General features: G+C 45.7%; 1 protein-coding gene across 4 annotated transcripts in view; it reads right to left on the reverse strand.

The window, feature by feature from the left end:
* Marchf2 (membrane associated ring-CH-type finger 2) overlaps nt 1–17,363 on the reverse strand; it is a 31,633-nt gene extending 14,270 nt beyond the window's left edge. The window contains exons 1-3 of one of the 4 annotated variants that reach the window (XM_028859921.2): nt 17,237–17,363; nt 7,867–8,094; nt 508–703 (exon numbers count right to left, since the gene is read on the reverse strand). In XM_028859921.2, coding sequence (XP_028715754.1) covers nt 508–703; nt 7,867–8,042 — 372 coding nt within the window. In that variant the 5' untranslated portion in view covers nt 8,043–8,094; nt 17,237–17,363. Of the gene's footprint in view, nt 1–507; nt 704–7,866; nt 8,095–16,944; nt 16,966–17,236 lie in introns of those variants that run through there. The other 3 variants (XM_037197959.1, XM_037197960.1, XM_037197961.1) reach the window with 3 other exon arrangements.
* Nucleotides 17,364–18,744: the final 1,381 nt, after the last annotated feature.

An 18,744-nucleotide genomic window follows, 5' to 3' on the forward strand; every position in this document is an offset into this window, starting at 1 on the left:
ATTAGTAAGAACCCTTAAGATTCATTCTACAGGTTCCATTGCTAGCACTGCATAAACCAGAGGTGATACTGCTTGCCTGTAATCCCAGCACTGGGGAAGTAGAGGCTGAATGACCAGGAGTTGGAAAGTCATCTTCAGCTAAAAGCTACTTTGAGGACAGCCTAGGACACCTGAGACTCTGCTTCAAAAACAAAGCAAAACAACCATCAGAGAGGACAAAGAGAGAGAGAGAGAGAGAGAAACAGAGATAGAGAGACAGACAGACAGAGACAGACAGAGAAAGACAGACAGACAGAGACAGAGACACAGAGAGAGAACGAGCAAGGCGGGCAGAGGTTTGCAGACCTACAGCCTCTGGTCAGTCAGGTTCCCACACATTAGCAGATCCCTCCCAGTACTGGCAGGGACATAATCAGCTTCCCCAGCTAACCTGGGCAGCTGCTACCTCTGTCCCAAAACTGCCCTTCCGCCCTTCTGGATGCCCAGTCTTCCCCTCAAGCAATATACCTCTGTGAGGGGTCGGGGCCGCTTTTCAACTGCAAACTCAGTGTGGCACAGCTCGCAGTAGCTGGTATTGGAGGAAGACAGCCATTTCTCCAGGCAGCTCTTGTGCACAGCTCCCAGTGTGCCGGTGCAGCCACATGGGGACAGCAAGTTCTCCCCATTCGCTCCCTCGTGACAGATTCGGCAGAAGGGACAGTCACTGGAAGGATACAGAGATAAGACTTGTGAATGACGGTAGGGCTTCTTGCTTATACTGGCATCACTGTTTGCTAGGATATAAGCTCACTGTCACTCCAGGTTGCGGTTTGGTAAACTCCTAGTCATCCTTCAGCAGCCCAGCTCTAGATGTCCTCTCCTTAGGTAGCTTTTTCAAACTCCCATTGGTAGGCCCATGTGTCCCCTCCCCAGAGCTACTGTGTGCTTTTTAGCCTATAGTGAGCATCCTGTCCACCTGCCTGCCTAACGTTCTCTTCTTTTGATGAAATACTATCATGATATTCCTAAGTAACTATCCATTCTTGGTGGTCCTTCTGAGGGTCTATATTGTCAACACCTTAGAGACAAATCACTGGGCATGTCTGTGACAGATTTTCTAAATTAGATTAACAGACGTGGGATGACCCATCCCAAACATGGATGATACCATTCCATGGGCTGGGGTCCTAGACTGAATAAAAAAGAGGAAGCAGGGACACAAGATGACTCAATGGATAAAGGTGCTTGCTGATAAATCTGATGACCTGAGCTCAATCCCTGGGACCCACATTGTGGAAGAAGAGAAACGACTCCTGCAGGTTGTCCTCTGGACACACACATGTCATGGGATACACACGAGTGTGCACATACACACTAATAATTTTTAAAGGAAAAAGCAAATTGAACACAAGTAATTCATCTCTCTGATTCCTAAGCATCATGAGTGCAAGGTGACCAACCACCTCAGAAGCTTGTGCCACTGTGACTTCCCAGCCATGATGGAAACAAATCTTTCCTTCCTTAAGTTGCCTTTGTCAGGTGTTTGTCAAAGAAACAAGACAAATAACTAATACAGTCCTCAAGGACTACAGCACACACATAATCACACACATACACTAACACATCACACACAAAATTTCAGACATACACTAACACACACACATGCTTACACTAACACACATCACACACACATATAATTACGCACATATACAGCAAAACACTTGATAACACATATACATTAACAAATACCACACACACGATTACATATACATACAAATATACACCACACACAATTTTTTAAATTTTATTTATTTATGTGTATTTTTAGGTATGAGTACTCTGTCTGCATGCATACCAGAGAGAGCTTCAGATCCCATTATGGATGGTTGTGAGCCACCATGTGGTTGCTGGGAATTGACTTTTGGAAGAACAGTCAGTGCTCTTAACCACTGAACCATCTCTCCAGCCCCACACACAAAATTTTTTAAAAAGACATTATCAAAACTCCTGGCTCTATCTATATCTAAAAGTCACACTCTGAGAAACCTGTGCATATGAGAAAATTACTCATTTGTTTTTCTGTGCATGGCTAAGGAAGACAAGGGGTGGGATGGGCGAACAGGCATAGAAACCATCCATAACAGCTGCTGTGTGGAGTCTCTAATTACAGCCCAGTCTCTAGGGAAGTTGAGTTCTTCCTAGGGCAGCTCCAGAAGGCAGGAGGCATGGCTTTAGGGGACCCATGGGCTATCCAATACATGAGTCATTGTTTTCTAAACATTTCTGCCCAGAGAGCATATTGTCAGGAAAACACACACACACACACACACACACACACGAGAGAGAGAGAGAGAGAGAGAGAGAGAGAGAGAGAGAGAGAGAGAGAGAGAGAGAGAGAGAAAACCCCCTTTTCTCCAGTTTTCTGTTTGTGTGGCTGCGAATCCAGCACTTTGGAGGTAGAGACAGGAGGATCAAGAGTTCAAGGCTGGAAATAAGCCTGGACTACATGAAATCCTGTCTCAAAACAACAGAAATGCCAAACAGCCCAGATCCCAAAAGATAGGGCTCACATCTTTCCTTTCAGCCCAGTCTCTAAGAAGTTTTCTTTCCTGGAACTCACTTGGTAGCCCAGGCTGGCCTCCACCTGGCTCTGCTGGGATTAAAGGCGTGCGCCACCACCGCCCGGCTAGAAGTTGTTTTCATTTGCCATACCAAAAGGCTACTAGGGAGACTGAGGAGATGCTCAATGGGTAAAGAGCTTGCCATGCAAACCTAAGAACTGGAGTTTGGATCCTCAGTGCCCACACAAAACCAGCCAGGTGTGGTGGCCCATGTGTAATCCCGGCACCTAGAAGATGGAGATGGGGGTCTCCAGAACAAACTGGGTATCCACTCTAGCAGAATCATCCAGCTCTGGGTTCAACAGCGTGCGTGTGTGCATGGGTGCCTGTGTGTTGGAAAGAGATCAAGAAAGACATCTGATGTCAGCCTCTTATTTCCACAAACACACAAGCAAACAGGTACACACAACTGCACGTGTGTATCCCCACACATGCAAACTCTCTCTCCCTCTCTCCCTCTCTCCCTCTCTCCCTCCCTCTCTCTCTCTCTCTCTCTCTCTCTCTCTCTCTCTCTCTCTCTCTCTCTCTCACACACACACACACACACACACACACACACACACACACACAAGGGCATTCCCAGTTCCTTTCTAATTACACACTCCGATTTACACACACACAGTCATACAAACATAAAAGTTCACAGGAAAAAGGACTCCCTATTCTGGAAACCAACTCAGGGAAAGGAAGTAGTGAGACTCTTAAGAGCCACGTCAGCTCAGTTTCTTCTGGGAAGCCCTGGAAACTCAGAAACAGCAATTCTTACAAAGGCACAGAGGGAGCAAGTTATGGTTTACTGAGCATTCCCCATGTATCAGGCACTTTGGGAGGTATTTAGTTTAATTGTTTAATTTATCTTATATGAGTGTTATATATGTGTATATATGTATATATATGTATGCATGTGTGTGTCACGACACATGGGTGAAGGTCAGAGGACAACCTCCTACCTTGTTTGAGGAGGGTCAATGTTCATATGTGCTGTATGTGTCAGGCTTGCTCTGAGCTTCTGGAGTTTCACCTGACGCCACCCCTACCTCAAGGTTTGCAGGCCTGAGTACCATGACTGGATTTCTACATGGATTCTGGGGATTTGAACGCAAGTCCTTACGCTTGTATAGCAGGCCTTTTACCCACTGAATCATCTTTGCGAGCCTCTTTTTATTTATTCTAAGACATGGTTTCCAGGACTACACAGAGAAACCCCGTCTTGAAAAACCAAAAACAAACAAACAAACAAGAGATGGTTACATTATATAGCCCTGACTGTCTTGGAACTCATTATGCAGAACAAGCTAGCCTCAAACTCATAGAGATCTGTCTGCCTCTGATCTCAAGTGCTAGGATTAAAGACATAGGCCACCACATCCGACTTCAGCCTATTTGTTGTTGTTTGTTTGTTTTCAGACGGGGTATCATGTAGCCCACACTGGCCTCTAACTTGCCACCAAAGCATAGGATAACCTTAAATTCCTGGTCCTCCTGTGTCTACTTCTCCAGTCCTGGATGCCAGGCATGTGCCACCATACCTAACTTTGTTTTTATATTTATTTATTTTTATTTATTTAGAGACAGAGTCTCACTATGTAACCCTGGCTGGCCTGGAACTTGTTATATAGATGAAGCTAGCCTTGAATTCACAAAAATCTGCCTGTCTCTGCCTCCTAAGTATGTGTGCAACCATGCTCAATTGTTTTGCTTTTTGAAACAGGGTCTCACTTGCATTCACTGCATAACCCAGGCTGGACATGGGTTCACAAGTCAATCTCAAACTGATGTTCCTCTCCCTTTGGCTCCCCTTGGTTCCAGAACTGTGGCTATAGGCCATATTCTAAGTGCAGTTCTGGGCTTCATTTATCTCATTCTCACAGTGAGCCTCGGAGGAAAGCTCTTACTTGATTCCACTTTACAGATATGGAAAAGTTCAGCTGGGCACTGGTGGTGTACACCTTTAATTCCAGCACTTGGGAGGCAGAGGCAGGTGAATTTGAGGCCAACCTGGTCTACAGAGGGAGTTCCAGGACAGCCAGAACTACACAGAGGAACCCTGTCTTGAAAAAAAAGTGAAAAGTCCAAGGAAGCTGGGCAATGTGGCGTACATCTATGGTCACAGTACTAGAAGGCAGAGGTAGGAAGACCAGGAGTTCAAGGCCAGTGAAGCTACATAACAAGCTTGGAGTCAGAATGGGTTACATGGAACCTTGTCTTGAGATTAAAAAATAAGAAGAAGGAAGGAAGGAAAGGGAGGGAGAGGGAAGGAGAAAAGAGAAGAGAGAGGGGAAGGAAGGAAGGCCTGGAAGAATTTTAACCACTGTGTGTGTGTGTGTGTGTGTGTGTGTGTGTGTGTGTGTGTGTGTGTGTGTGTGATGTGTCACATGTGAGTTACAGGTGCATGTGCCTGTGCACATGCATGTGTAGGCCAGAGCACCATGTCAAGTGTCTTCCTCAACAGGGTCTCTCACTGAACTGGAAGTCTGCATTTTTAGCTAGGCTGGTATGCTAGCCAACAAGCTCTCAGTATCTACCTGTCTCTCCCACCCAACTTGCTGTGGTTGGTTCTCTTTCCACCGTTATGTGTGTTCCAAGTGTTGAACTCAGGTTGTCAGACACATGTAGCCAGTTTTTGTACACACTGAGCCATCTTGCCAGCCCAGCATTTTCAGCTTATGATCATTTCAGTTCCAGTGGGCTCCTTAGAACATACCTTCATCATGGACAGAGGCAGCAAAATCCACATTCTGAGGACCATAATACCATATTCTCAGAATACTCTGACCAGAAATCTGTTCCAGATCACTTGGGGGTGGGGGGAGAAAGGTATCCACAGGAGTTTCAGCCCAGGTACTATTCTCCACAATTCTCACTCCCTGCACTGCTTCTCCAAAGCCCAAGGTCACTGGTGTTGTAAAGCCCTATCCTCTGGGCATGATAGCTCTCATTGTCTTCATCAGAGTAGCTGGGACTATTTGCAAACAACCTTCAAGATCCAGTCTGCTGACTGTTGGCCTTCCCTCCTACAAAGAGGAGGTGGGAGGGTCACTATACCCTCCCCTGACACCCCAGACACCACCTCCTGCCCCTCTCCCTGCTAACTATATTCAATTAATTTCCCAGTTACACATGATCTTGTGGTCTAAGAGTTGCTAGACTATACAGAACATGGGAGATTCATGAAGGGGGACTCTATCTATGGTGCTATGGGGAAGTCATCATCTATGCTGGGTGAGACTTTCTGGTGATACAGCTCTTCTGGGGTACCCATGCTCCTGTAAGTATCCACCCACCCACACTCTCTAAGTAACCTCAGTAAACTCATTGGTCCCCACACCTAGACTTTGGTGGAACTGTACTTTAGTTTGTCATTGGTGTCCTGTCTCTAGGAATATCAAGGGAGGAAGCAAGCATTTGTTTATATCTCCTCAAGAAAAAGTTCATGAATCAACTTTCAACACTTGATCTTCAGATTTCCCATAATCTAGAATTTTAGTGCTGAAGAGAGAATTTGCTCATACTAAGCAAGCACTCTATCACTAAGCCATATCCCCAGCCCCAATTTGTTCATTTATTAGTAAATTTTAGAAAAGATATTGCTAATATCTCACACTCTCTGTAGCCTAGGCTTGCCTTAAACTTTAATCCTCTTGCCTCAGCATTCATGTAAGGTGTATAGATGGGTGCTGGTGAGCATGCATGTGTGTGCACATGCTTGTGGAAGCCTCGGGTGTCATTCCTCAGGAGCCATCCACCTTGTTTATTAGACAGAGTCTCCCATTGGGCTAGGAATGTCTACCTTGTTTTTAAAATTACATTTTATTCATTTATTTTGTGTGCGTGAGTGGACAGGTAGGTATGTGTGTGCCATGCACACATGTGGAGGTCAGAGGCTAACTTTCAGGAGTTGATTCTCTCCTTCCATCGTGTGCATCCCAGGGATCTAATGTAGATAGAATATCAGGCTTTTACCCACTGAGCCATCTCACTGACCGCTATCTTGTTTTTTGAGCCAAGGTCTTTCACTGGCTAGGCTAGCTAGCCAGCAAGTCCCAGGGATCAACCTCTTTCTGCATCTCCAGTTCTGGGATTATAAACATGCGTCTCCATACTCAAGTTTTGTGAGTGGATGTGTGTTCTTGTTGTGGAATATTTAACTTTGTAAAGATGTGTTACATTTTTTTGCTGCATTTGTTTAATTATGTAAAGATGTGTTGCATTTGTTTAACCTTGCCTGCTAAGGCACCTTATTGGTCTAATAAAAAGCTGAACAGCCAACAGCAATGCAGGAGAGGAATAGGCAGGGATGGTGGGCAGAGAGAATAAGTAGGAGGAGAAATCTAGGCAAGGGAGAGGAGAAGGAGGAGAGAATGAGGGAAAAGGAGAGGGACACACCTGGGGCCAGAAGCCAGGCAGCCACCAGCCAGCCAGACATGAGAAGCAGGGAAAGTAAGATATGCAAAAGGAAAGAAAGGTAAAAAGCCCTGAGGCAAAATGTAGATGAAGAGAAACAGGTTAAGTTATAAGAGCTAGTGGGACAAGCATAAGATAAGGCTGAACATTCATAACTAATAGGAAGACTCCGTGTGATGATTTGGAGCTGGTTGGTGACCCAAAACAAAAAGCCTGGTACATGTTTCTATCTGTGTGCATGTCTATATGTGTGTGTGAAAGCCAGCGGTCAACATCAGGCTTTTCAGGGGATGTCCACCTTGTTTTTTAAAGAATGGTCTCTAGCTGACCTAGCACTCACCAATTAAGGCAGGCTGGCTGAGAGAGCTCCAGAGATCTGCTTGTCTCTCCCTGGGATTATAACACAGGCTACCAAGCCCAGCTTTTTACACAGATTCCAGGGATGAACCTCAGGTCTTCAAGCTTGCATAGCAAGCACTTTATCAACTGCCCCATCTCCCTAGCCCCATTTACAGACATGTCCCACTACACCCAACTATTTGGTCTCTTTAGTATTTGTCTCTGTGGAGAGGAAGTTCCCAAGGAAGCCAGAAGAGGGTGGTGGATCTCCTGGAGCTGGAGTTGCAGACAGTTGTGAACTGTCCATTGTTGGTGCTGGGAACTAAACTCTGATTTTTTGCAAGAGCAGCAAGTGTTCTTTAACCACTGAGCCATCTCTCCAACCTCTGTATTTGGCTTCTTCTCTCCAGCATGTTCACCCCTTTGCCTCTCTCAGTGACTGGACCCAACCTCAGACTAGGAGAAAATCACTCAACCCAGAAAGAAATGGACAAAAGCCAGGATATTAATGGTCACTACTCACCTCGGTGTGTCCAAAGCCCGGATGACAGTTGAGAGCAGTCGGCCATCCCTTGAAGTCACCTGTGCCACATACTGGGGTGGCCCAAGGCCTGTGGCCTCCACAACCTTGGAGAAGGCAGGGCTGCTAGAGCAGTCACATAGGGAGCCAGGGAGGTGGCAACAGTCACCTGTCGTCATGGCCACAAGGAGCCGTCTGTCCTCAGGGCCTGAGGCCCATGGTCCCAGGAGCCTGAGGGGAGGCCAGCAGAGAGATCAAAGGCAAAATTAATGAGTCACAGTAACAGTTGGGTTACTCTTTTTTTCTTTTTTGAGTTATGTATGTATGTGTATACACGTGCTTGCAAATGTATGTGTACGTACAAGTGAATGTGTACCAAGGCACATGAGTAGAGGTCAAAGGTCTGAGAATACCCATGTCTGCCACTTTGTCTGAGACAGAGTCTCTTATTTTCTACTGTGTACACTAGGCCAGCTGACTCCCCATCTTCCAGAGATTCTCCTGTCCCCACCTCCCGTTTCACAGTACAAGGACTGGGATTGAGGCTTATTATGCCTGGCTTTACATGGGTTCTGGGGATGTAAACTAAAGTCCTCACATTTGTGCAGCTGGCCTTTACCTACAAAGTGGTTCTCCCGACTCTGAGTCCCTATTTTGAACTCACTCTATAGTCAGGCTGGCCTGGAACTTAAGATCTAAGACTTCTGAATGGTGGATTTTAGATCATGCCTGGCTCTTGAGTTCCATCTTGTCAGGGATTGTGATGGTTATTTAGTTGTCAAACTGACACAATCAAGAATCACCTGGGAAGCCGGGTGGTGGTGGTGCACATCTTTAATCCCAGCACTCAGGAGGCAGAGTGAGTTCCAGGAAAGGTTCCAAAGCTACACAGAGAAATGAAGAACTGTCTAGACTAGGTTGGGATATGGTTGTGGGAAGGGGCTCTCAACTATCTAGACTATGTTGGGATGTGGCTGTGGGAACAGACTCTCATGAAGAACTAGACTATGCTGGGATGTGGTTGTGAGAAGGGGCTTTCATGAGGAGTTGTCTAGACTATTTGGGATGTGGTCGTGGGTAGCGGTTCTCATGAGGAATTGTCTAGGTTGGGATGTGGTTGTGGGATGGGGCTCTCATGAGGAACTGTCCAGACTAGGTTGGGAATGTGGTTGTGCCTTTGAGGGATTTTTTCTTTTTAAATTATGTTTGTCTTGTGTATGTTTATGTATGTGCACAGCATGAATGTGGAGGTCAGAGGACAGCTAGCAAGAGTCAGTTCTCTCATTCCACAATATGGATCCTGAGGGTTGATCTCAGGTCATTAGGCTTGGTGGCAAGTGCTTTTACCTGCTGAAACATCTGGAGTCCCTTCTACCTAAGTATTTCCCTGCCTTCTCTTCCTTTCTTTGTTTCTTTTTGAGACAGGGCTTCTCTGTGCAGCCTTGGCAGTCCTAGAACCTGATCTGTAGATCAGGCTGGCCTTGAACTCACAAAGATCCGCCTGCCTCTGCCTCCCAAGTGCTAGGATTAAAGGCTTGTGCCGCCGCCGCCGCCGCCGCCGCCGCCGCCGCCGCCGCCGCCACCACCACCACCACCACCAGGCCCTTTTTTTTTCCCTAATCAATGGTTTGTTTGTTTTTTAGTTGACAATTTCATTTTTGTTTTTGTTTTTGTTTTTGTTTTTTCTGAGACAAGGTTTCATTGTGTAGCCCCGATTGTTCTGGAACTGACTATGTAAACCAGGCAGGCCTAGAACTCACAGAGATCCACCTCCTGAGTGCTGGGATTAAAGGTGTGTGCCACCACTGACTAGCCCTAGGTATTTCCTTAATTGGTTAGTTGAGGTGGGAAGACCCCCCTTGAACAAAGGTGGGCTACACACTGGACTGAATGAAAAGGATAGCGTGGGCTGGGCACTAGCCTGAATGCATTTATTGCTTTCTGTTCCTGATTACAAATGTGATATGACAAATGCCCTCTAGTTCTTGCTGCTGTGACTTCCCTGAAAAGATGGCCTGTAACCTGGAACTGTGAGCTAAAATAAATCCTTTCTTCTCCTCTAAGTTGCTTTTGTCAAGGTATTTTATCAGTGCAACAGAACTGACACGAAGACAGGACTCTAAGACTTGCCTCTTTGAATGTCTATTTGCATCTGTAAAATGTAGATGTGAGAACTCTATGATGTGATATACACAACTTAGCCCAGGCTTTGAGGACAGCTGGGGCTTGGGTTGGATTTTTTTCTCAGTCTTCTAGAAAAAGCCAGGCATGGCCCCAATTCCAAATGCTACAAATCAGCCTCCATATTACATTTCCACATGGAACAGCAATTGAAATACACACTGCTGTGGGATGTTCTGTATGGCAAATGTGTTGCTCTGATTGGTCAATAAATAAAACAGTGATTGGCCCGTGGCTAGGCAGGAAGTATAGGCGGGACTAACAGAGAGGAGAAAAGAAGGAACAGGAAGGCAGGAGACACTGCCAGCCACCGCCAGGACAAGCAGCATGTAAAGATGCCGGTAAGCCACGAGCCACGTGGCAAGGTATAGATTTGTAGAAATGGATTAATTTAAGCTATAAGAACAGTTAGCAAGAAGCCTGCCACGGCCATACAGTTTGTAAGCAATATAAGTCTCTGTGTTTACTTGGTTGGGTCTGAGCAGCTGTGGGACTGGCGGGTGACAAAGATTTGTCCTGACTGTGGGCAAGGCAGGAAAACTCTAGCTACAACACACCTACTGTGTGCCTGGCCCTTTGCTCAGTTTTTTTCCACAGCCAGGACCATCTTGTTCTAGCTAAGACCAGATCCTTGAGACAGGACTAAAAACACAGTAAGCTGTCTTTAATGAAAACAGAATGCATATAGAGAGGTTGGAAGCATGACTAAAGAAGTAGAATACCTGCCTAGAATCCAATGAGGGCCTGTGACAGATGGAACAGTAGTAAAATACTGCCCTAGCATGTGTGAGACTCTGAGTTCAATTCCTAACCAACACACACACACACACACACACACACACACACACACACGGATGGACGGACGGACGGACAGACGGACGGGGCAGGGCAGGGCAGGACAGGGCAGGGGGAGGAGGGAGATAGAGAACTAGAAACTCAGTGTTTTGCACAGCACCAGAATGGTGAGTCATTCAGGCCCCTTGTGACTCATGGCCTCTGTTGGACTGTGCACTCTTGGAGATCTCAATTCATCAAGGAAATGACACATGTATGTGTCCATAAGACCAGTTGTTCTATCCTCAGTTCCCAAAGAGAGGCTACAGGAAATAGTGAATACCTCAGCAAACCGCTCTGAAGTCTGCTCTTCATGACTTTGGTGGAATTCTGCCCTCTGCCTCAGGGTCCAATAAGCAAAAAGGAACCCTATGCAGCCTCACCCTCTTCTCCAGTGTTGCAAGAAGGGAATTCCAGCTTTCCAATCTCTGTGTAAATTTTCTCTAAGAATGTTTTTTCCTTTCTAGTAGCAGGATATGAACTTAGAGACCAGCCTTACCAGGCAATCACCCTGCCACTAAGCTACACTCCTAGCTCTCTGCACCCCGCACCTGTCCCCACCCCACACACACTTTAAAACCTTTCCTTTCTGATTTTCAAATTTTTTCATTAATTTTGTTATGTTCATTTATGGAGGAGAGAGTGGATGTGCCACAGAGTGCATGTGAAAGTCAGAGGACAACTTGCAAGAGTCAGTTCTCTCCTATCAAGTGGGTTTTGGGGGCTCAAACTCAGGTCATCAGGCTTGGTGGCAAGCACTTTACTCTATGAGGTATCTATCTCACTGTCCGGTAATGTTTTAATTTGAGAGTACCTCCAAGCTACACAGGCCGACCTTGCCTGGAGCTTGCTCTGTAGTCTAGTCAGACCTTGAACTTAAGACCCTTCTGCCTCAGCTCTTTGAGTAGCTGAGGTCATATGACTGTGGCATCATGCCTGACTCTTCTGAGAAATCCCTTAAAGAACAGAAGGCTACTTAAGACATCAATCCAGAGCCAAAGATCACTGGTTTCAATTTGTCCAACACCTAAGACTCTTGTCTCTAAGAGTAAAACCCAAAGCCCACAGCAACCCTAATAGTATTTGTAAGTTCCAACTGATAGGGCCAGCTCTGCCCCAAGTCAACTCTTACCAGCCCTGCCTGTGAAAACCAGAGACCTAAAATACATGGAACGTAAATGATTAACTGACTTTTTGCACCCAGACAGTCAGCTGACAGACCAGCTCTTCCCTGAGGAACTCAGCTAAAAACCCAGCACGACCTCCAAGGCCTCCATAGCTGAGCTACCATAGGTCAGATAAGCAAGTATCAACCAAAGTCAGACAGCCATGAGGAAAGCTGAGAACCTAAGATAACAGCCATAGGGCATCGGCCAGGACTGCCTTGTTGTGGACACTGATGTTCTGTCAACCAGAATGTACAGTTGAGAGGTCAGTGGGGAAGTGCTGGGCCCTCTTGAGAGAACGCATGCTGAAAAAAGTCCACCTCGACCTCTGAAGATTTATTTTAGATTTTTTTCCCTTTTCTTCAGTTCTTTTTCTTTTTTTCTTCCTTCCTTCTTTCTTTTTCTTTTTTTTTTTTTTTGAGACAGGATTTCTAGAGTTCACTATTTAACCAAAGATGACCTTGAACTATCATTTTAAATGTTTTTAAATTGTATTGTTTATATTTTATTTTATGTGTATCTGCCTGCATGTGTATCTATGTACCACATGTACAGCTGCTGCCTGTGAGGCAAAAAGAAGGCATCAGATCCCCTAGAATTGGAGCTACAGATGGTTGTGAACTACCATGTGGATGCTGGGAATTGAACCCAGGTCCTCTGGAAAAGCACCCAGTGCTCTTAACCCTGAACCATCTCTGCAGCCCTGACCTTGAACTCTTGAAATTCATCTTCCAAATACTCCCACTTCAGGAATTCCATGTTTGGTGTATTGTAGTTCTGGAGATGGAACCCAGAGCTTCGTGCATGCTAGGTAAATACTCTACCAACTGAACTACACTCCCAGTGCGCTCTCTCTCTCTCTCTCTCTCTCTCTCTCTCTCTCTCTCTCTCTCTCTCTCTCCCTTTTCTTGGTGACAAGGTCTCACTATATAGCTCAGGCTAGAACTCTTGATCCACCTGCCTCTGTCTTCCAAGTTTTAGAAGATGACAGATCTTAGAATTTATACCAACAATTGTGCTTACAAGAATCATCATGAAGCTGGAGAGATGGCTCAGGGGTTAAGAACACTGACTGCTCTCCCAGAGGTCCTGAGTTCAGTTCCCAGGAACCACATGGTGGCTCACAACCACCTGTAATGAGATCTGGTGCCCTTGTCTGGCCTGCAGGGATACAAGCAGGCAGAACACTATATACATAATAAATAATCTTAAAAAAAATAAAAGAATCATCACAATTCCTTACTTTACCTACTATTGGGAGGAAGTCCACCAACACTAGTAAATCTGCTCACACTAGTCCATAAATTGCTAAAATAGTCATAGAAATGTTGGGCATGGTAGCACATGCCTATGATTCCAGCATCCTAAACACAGAGGCAGGAGGATCAAGAGTTCATGCTTATTTTGGCTACAGAGAGAGCTAGAGATCAGGTGGGGCTACAAGAGACCTCGATTCAAAAAACAAAACAAATATCAGCAGGTAAAATGGCTCAGCAAGTAAAGGCACTAATGACTTGAGTTCTGTTCCTAGAACCTGCCTGGTGGAAGAGAAAACACACACACACAATGTAATAAATTTTTAAAAAGTAACATCAGCAAAAATGTATTAAACACTGGATACTGAAGCTGGGCTTGTGTTTTAGCTGGTAGCATGGCTATCTAGCATGCACAGAGCCCTGAGTTTGCTCCCTATGGCCTTATAAAACTGAGTATGGGGGTACACACTTATAATCCCAGCACTTAGGACATGCAAGCAGGAAGATTAGAAGTTCAAGGTCATCCTCAGCTATATATTGAGTTTGCGGCCAGTTTGGGCTACAGGAGACCCTGTTTCAAAAATAAACAATACACACAAAATATTAGATTGCCAAGCTATCTGCTTACGTTCAAACTTCAAACAATTGTTATTAAGTGTCTCCTTCAAAGGTCATATCCCTGGAGCACATCTCTTGGACCACTATGGCTAAAGAGACACTTCATGGCATGGGGTCCTTTCTGAAATGTTTGTTAATGAACCTGTCATGCCTGTCTTTGTTCTCTTCAGTGACTCTGGAAGGGAGGAACTTTGTCAGACATTCTTCCTGCTGTCCCCAGCACCCAGCCCTAGATCTAGCACAGAGTGATTGCACGCAGTATTGCTGTATTCATTTCTCATTCCCAACTCTGTAACAAATTGGAAGAATCAGTTAGATGAGCCTCACAGGCTATCCTGCCAGTCTCTATAATGGGAAACAGTTCTAAGGCTTTCATCAGGTTTTCACAACCAAAGTATAATTAGCCTCACTGATTGAAGAAGAAGAGGCCAAAGTTCAGAAGGGATGCCTATTCACTCAAGGTCACACAGTTGGAAAAAGACAGAGACAGGATTTAAACTTAAACTGTACAGAGAGTTATCTGGTCTTCAAGAGACACTAGTTCTTTTTTGTTGACTTATTTAATTTTATTTATTCATTTTACTTTATATGTATGAGTTTTTGCCCGCATGCACATAAGTTCACTATGTGTGTCCAGTGAATGCTTGAAAAGGCCAGAAGAAGGAGTTGGATTCCCTAAAACTGGAGTTACAGATGGCTGTAAGCCACCAGGAAGGTTCTGGGAACTGATCCTAGGTCCTCTGCTAACTGATCCTAGGTCCTCTGCAAGAGCACTAAGGATTCTTTTTTTCTTTTTCTTTTCTTTTCTTTCTTTTTTTTTTTTTGTTTGTTTGTTTGTTTTTTGAGACAGAGTCTCTCTGTGTAACAGTCCTAGAACTCCCTCTGTAGACCAGGTCAGCCTTGAACTCACGGAGATCAGCCGGCCTCTGATTCATGAGTGCTAGGATTAAAAGTCTGGGCCACCACTGCCCAGCTCAACAAGTATTCAAAAACCAGCCACTAGTTTTTGTTCCTTTGTTTGCTTCACTTTTGAAACAGCATTTCATTACATAACCCACACTGGCCTTGAATTCTTGGTAATTTTCCTGCCTCAGCCTCCTGTGTGCTGGGATTACAGGCAGCCAGCATCACACTCAGATTCTGTATTTACTTTTTTTGGAAGGAGTGAGCCAACAAGGAGCATGGGAAAGGGTTTACTTCTGGAGTCTGGGCACCTTACCAGTGATCACATCACTAAAGAGAATGTCTCTCCCTCCCTCAGCAACCGTAAAACTGCCTATAGATTCTCAGGAAAAGGTACCAGACTTCATGAGTACCACCGCCCACCCCCACAATGTGTAATATTAAAGATTGAACCCTGAATCTCACTGAGCTACATTCCAGACTCTTTTTTTTTTCCACCTAGAGTCTTAAGGACTCTATGGCTATGTGACCCTGGCTGTACTCAAACCTGCAGCAGTCACCATGCTCATGCTCCTGCGTGCTTGGACTGACTATAGGCGTGTGCCACCATGCCCAACTTCCAGGGTTTTCTTTTAATTTTTTAAAAATTTTATTTTAAAGACTGGTAAGATGGCTCCTTAGGGAAAGATGCTTGCCACCACCAAGTCTGATGAGCTGAGTTTAATCCCCAGAACCCACATGATAGGAGGAAAGAACTGAATCTCAAAAGTTGTCTTGTGATTTATCTCTACATGTGCTGTAGTGAGTGAGAGCTCACAAACTTACACATAAACAAAACAAATAAATAAATTGAACAAATGTTTTAAAATATCATGGGGCTAGAGAGATGAGTCAGCAGTTAAAAGCACTTACTGCTCTTGCAGAGGACCTGAGTTCGGTTCCCAGTACCTACATGGTGGCTCAAAACTGCCTTTAACTGCAGTTGCAGGAGATCCACCACCCTCTTCCGGCCTCTGAAGGTTCTTACATAATAGGCATAAACTCATACAGGCATACATACATACATGTGTGCATGGTAGCACACACATTTAGTCCCAGCACTTGGGAAGCAGAGTGAACCGGATCTCTATTAATTCAAAATTAGCCTGGTCTCCATATGGAGTTCCAGGACAGACAAGGTTATATGGTGAGACCTTGTCTCAAAAACAAAATAAAATAAAAATAAAAAATAAGTTAAATTTAAAAAAAAAAAAAGCACTAAACAAAACCAGGGTTATACTAAGTAACCCAGTCGGGCCTTGAACTCTTCCTGCCTCAGCCTCCAGAGTACCTGAGATAACAATAGATATGTTCCACCATAGCCCATGACCTACATGCTTTATCCTGGCTCTGCCTCTGATGTTGTATGTCCTGGTTCAAGCTAATTTGTTTTTCTGGGCCCCATCTGTCTTTTTTATTTTGAGGTGTGTGTGTGTGTGTGTGTGTGTGTGTGTGTGTGTGTGTGTGTGTGTACTGGGGATTGAACCCAGGGCCTAGTGTGTGCTACGCAAGTACTGAACTACATCCCCAGTCCAGAAACTGAATTCTAATCCCAGAAGCTCTGCTTCTTGTTTACTGTGTGGCCTCGGGCAACAGCCTAAACTTTGCTGAGTGTCAATTTGCTCATTTGGACGAGAGGAATTATTTTTAGTATTTCCACCTCGTATGTTTCCCACTAACCACATAAATTCTGACTACAGAGTTTTTAAAAAGTGTTTTCAATTTTATTTATTTTGTGTGTGTGTGTGTGTGTGTGTGTGTGTGTGTGTGTGTGTGTGTTTGTGCATATGCATGTGGGTCATATGCATGTGGGCGTACTCATGCAAAGGTGTGCCTATGGAGTTCAAAAGACAACTTTCTAGAGTCAGTTTTTTCTTTCACCATGACACCTTGAGACAGAACTCAGGCAAGCACCTTGGGCAGCTGAGCCATCTTGGCAGTCCCTGACTAGCGTTTGAAAAACAACAATTTCAGTGCTCTGCACTCTGAGTAGCTTTTTTGTGAAGCGCCCAACTCTTTATAATGTTAATTATTATCCAAACAGAGGGTTACAGAGTGACATGAGCCACTTATTAACCACCTACTGTATGCCTGGCGCTTTCCTCATCAACCATCTCCTAAATCAGGTTGGCTCCGGGATGACCCACTTTTCACAGATGGGGAAACCGAGGCTCACGGAGGTTCTTGCTGCGCGCTGAGGCACCGAGACCTCTCACCAGCCCCGAAATAAAAACCGAGGTGCCTGCGTCCCGAGCAGGGTCGAGGCCAAGAGTGCAGACCTAGCTGTTCCGCCCGAGTACTGAGCCGGAGCCTCGAACCCGGAACCGAGTTGGACCCATCTGCATACTCAGACCTGACCCGCTGTTCCGTGCCTACCTGTTTTGCGGCCGGGCCGGGCGGCCGCGCAGGCCCCTCGGTTTTCCCTGGCCCGGGTCCCGGCCCGGCCCGGCCCGTCTGCAGCTGCTTGCTCCGCTCCGGCCGGCACCTGCGTCCGGGCACCGCCCGCCGAGCGGACAGCGCGGCGAACCAATGGAGACCGCCTCTCAACCACATCTACCAATCATCGTGCACGTCACGCCCCAGGAGGTGGGGCCTGCAGTTACGGGGACGTCCTGGGCGGTCCAGGCCCCGCGGCGTCGCAGCTTCTGGCTCCGCCCCTGCCGTGTCCTGACTCCGCCCCCAGAATGGGCCCCGCCTCATCCCGGCTCCTCCCCAACCCAAGCTCAAGCTCTAGACTTGCTGCCAGCGCCTGCTGCAGAACAAAGGCGCACTTAAGTAAACAACTCCGCCACAAAACTGAACGTGACACTTGCCAAGTGACTTCTTTACGCTTCTTTTTTCCCCGTTATTTTGAAAACAAAGTCTTGTGTAGATCAGGTTAGTCTCGAACTCACTCTATAGCGGAGGATGACCTTGAATCTCTGATCCTCTGTCCTCCACTTTCCCAGTGCTGTGGGGTGCTAGAATGGAATCAAGGGCTTCGTATGTGCTGGGCATTCGTCCTTATCACACTTACCAATCCTAGGGTAAGGAGAGATGGTATGATCACTAAACCAGCCCAGAAGGGTTAGGGTGCTGTGGGCTGTGGAGGAGACTAAAGCCAACATCTTTTATTCGTAACTCATTCATGCAAGAGATACATTTTTTAAAAATGGAGCAAGAAGCTGGGCAGTGTTGGCACACACCTGTAATCCCAGCACTCAGGGGGCAGAGGCAGGTGGATCTTTGTGAGTTTGAGGCCAGTCTTGTCTACATAGTTCCAGGACAGCCAGGGTAGCTACATAGAGAAACCCTGTCTCAAAAACAAACAAACAAACAAATGGATCAAGAGATGATAGTAGAAAGAGCTGTGGAGACAGCTCAGTGGGCAAGAGCTCTTGCCTGGCAAACATGAGGATCTGAGTTAAAGTTCCTAGAACCCACAAAAAAAAAGGCTGAATGACGCCTTGAACTCCTGTAACCCTAGTGTTATGAGTGGCATGAGAGTGGCTGGGGCTTACTGATTGTCAATCTAGTACTAGTTTCACTAAGAGACCCTGCCTTAAGAGAATAAGGTGAAAAGAGAGATACCCATGCATACAAACTTGTTTGTTCTGCTTGAACACACACATACACACAGACATACTCAGACACACAAACATACGAACAAATAAAAATACAACACTTAGTAGAACTTGCCTAGCATACACAGAGCCCTGATCTTGATCACCAGCACCATATAATCTGGACATGGTGGTACATGCCTATAATACTAGCACTCAGGAGGTTCATGGTCACCCTCAATTATATAGGAAATTTGAGGCCAACCTGAGCTACACGAGACCATATCAAGAGAAACAAACAACAACAACAAAAGAAAATTCAGAAGGTAGCATTATTATGGT

This window comes from Peromyscus leucopus, chromosome 22, assembly GCF_004664715.2.
Source record: "Peromyscus leucopus breed LL Stock chromosome 22, UCI_PerLeu_2.1, whole genome shotgun sequence".
NCBI lineage: Eukaryota > Metazoa > Chordata > Mammalia > Rodentia > Cricetidae > Peromyscus > Peromyscus leucopus.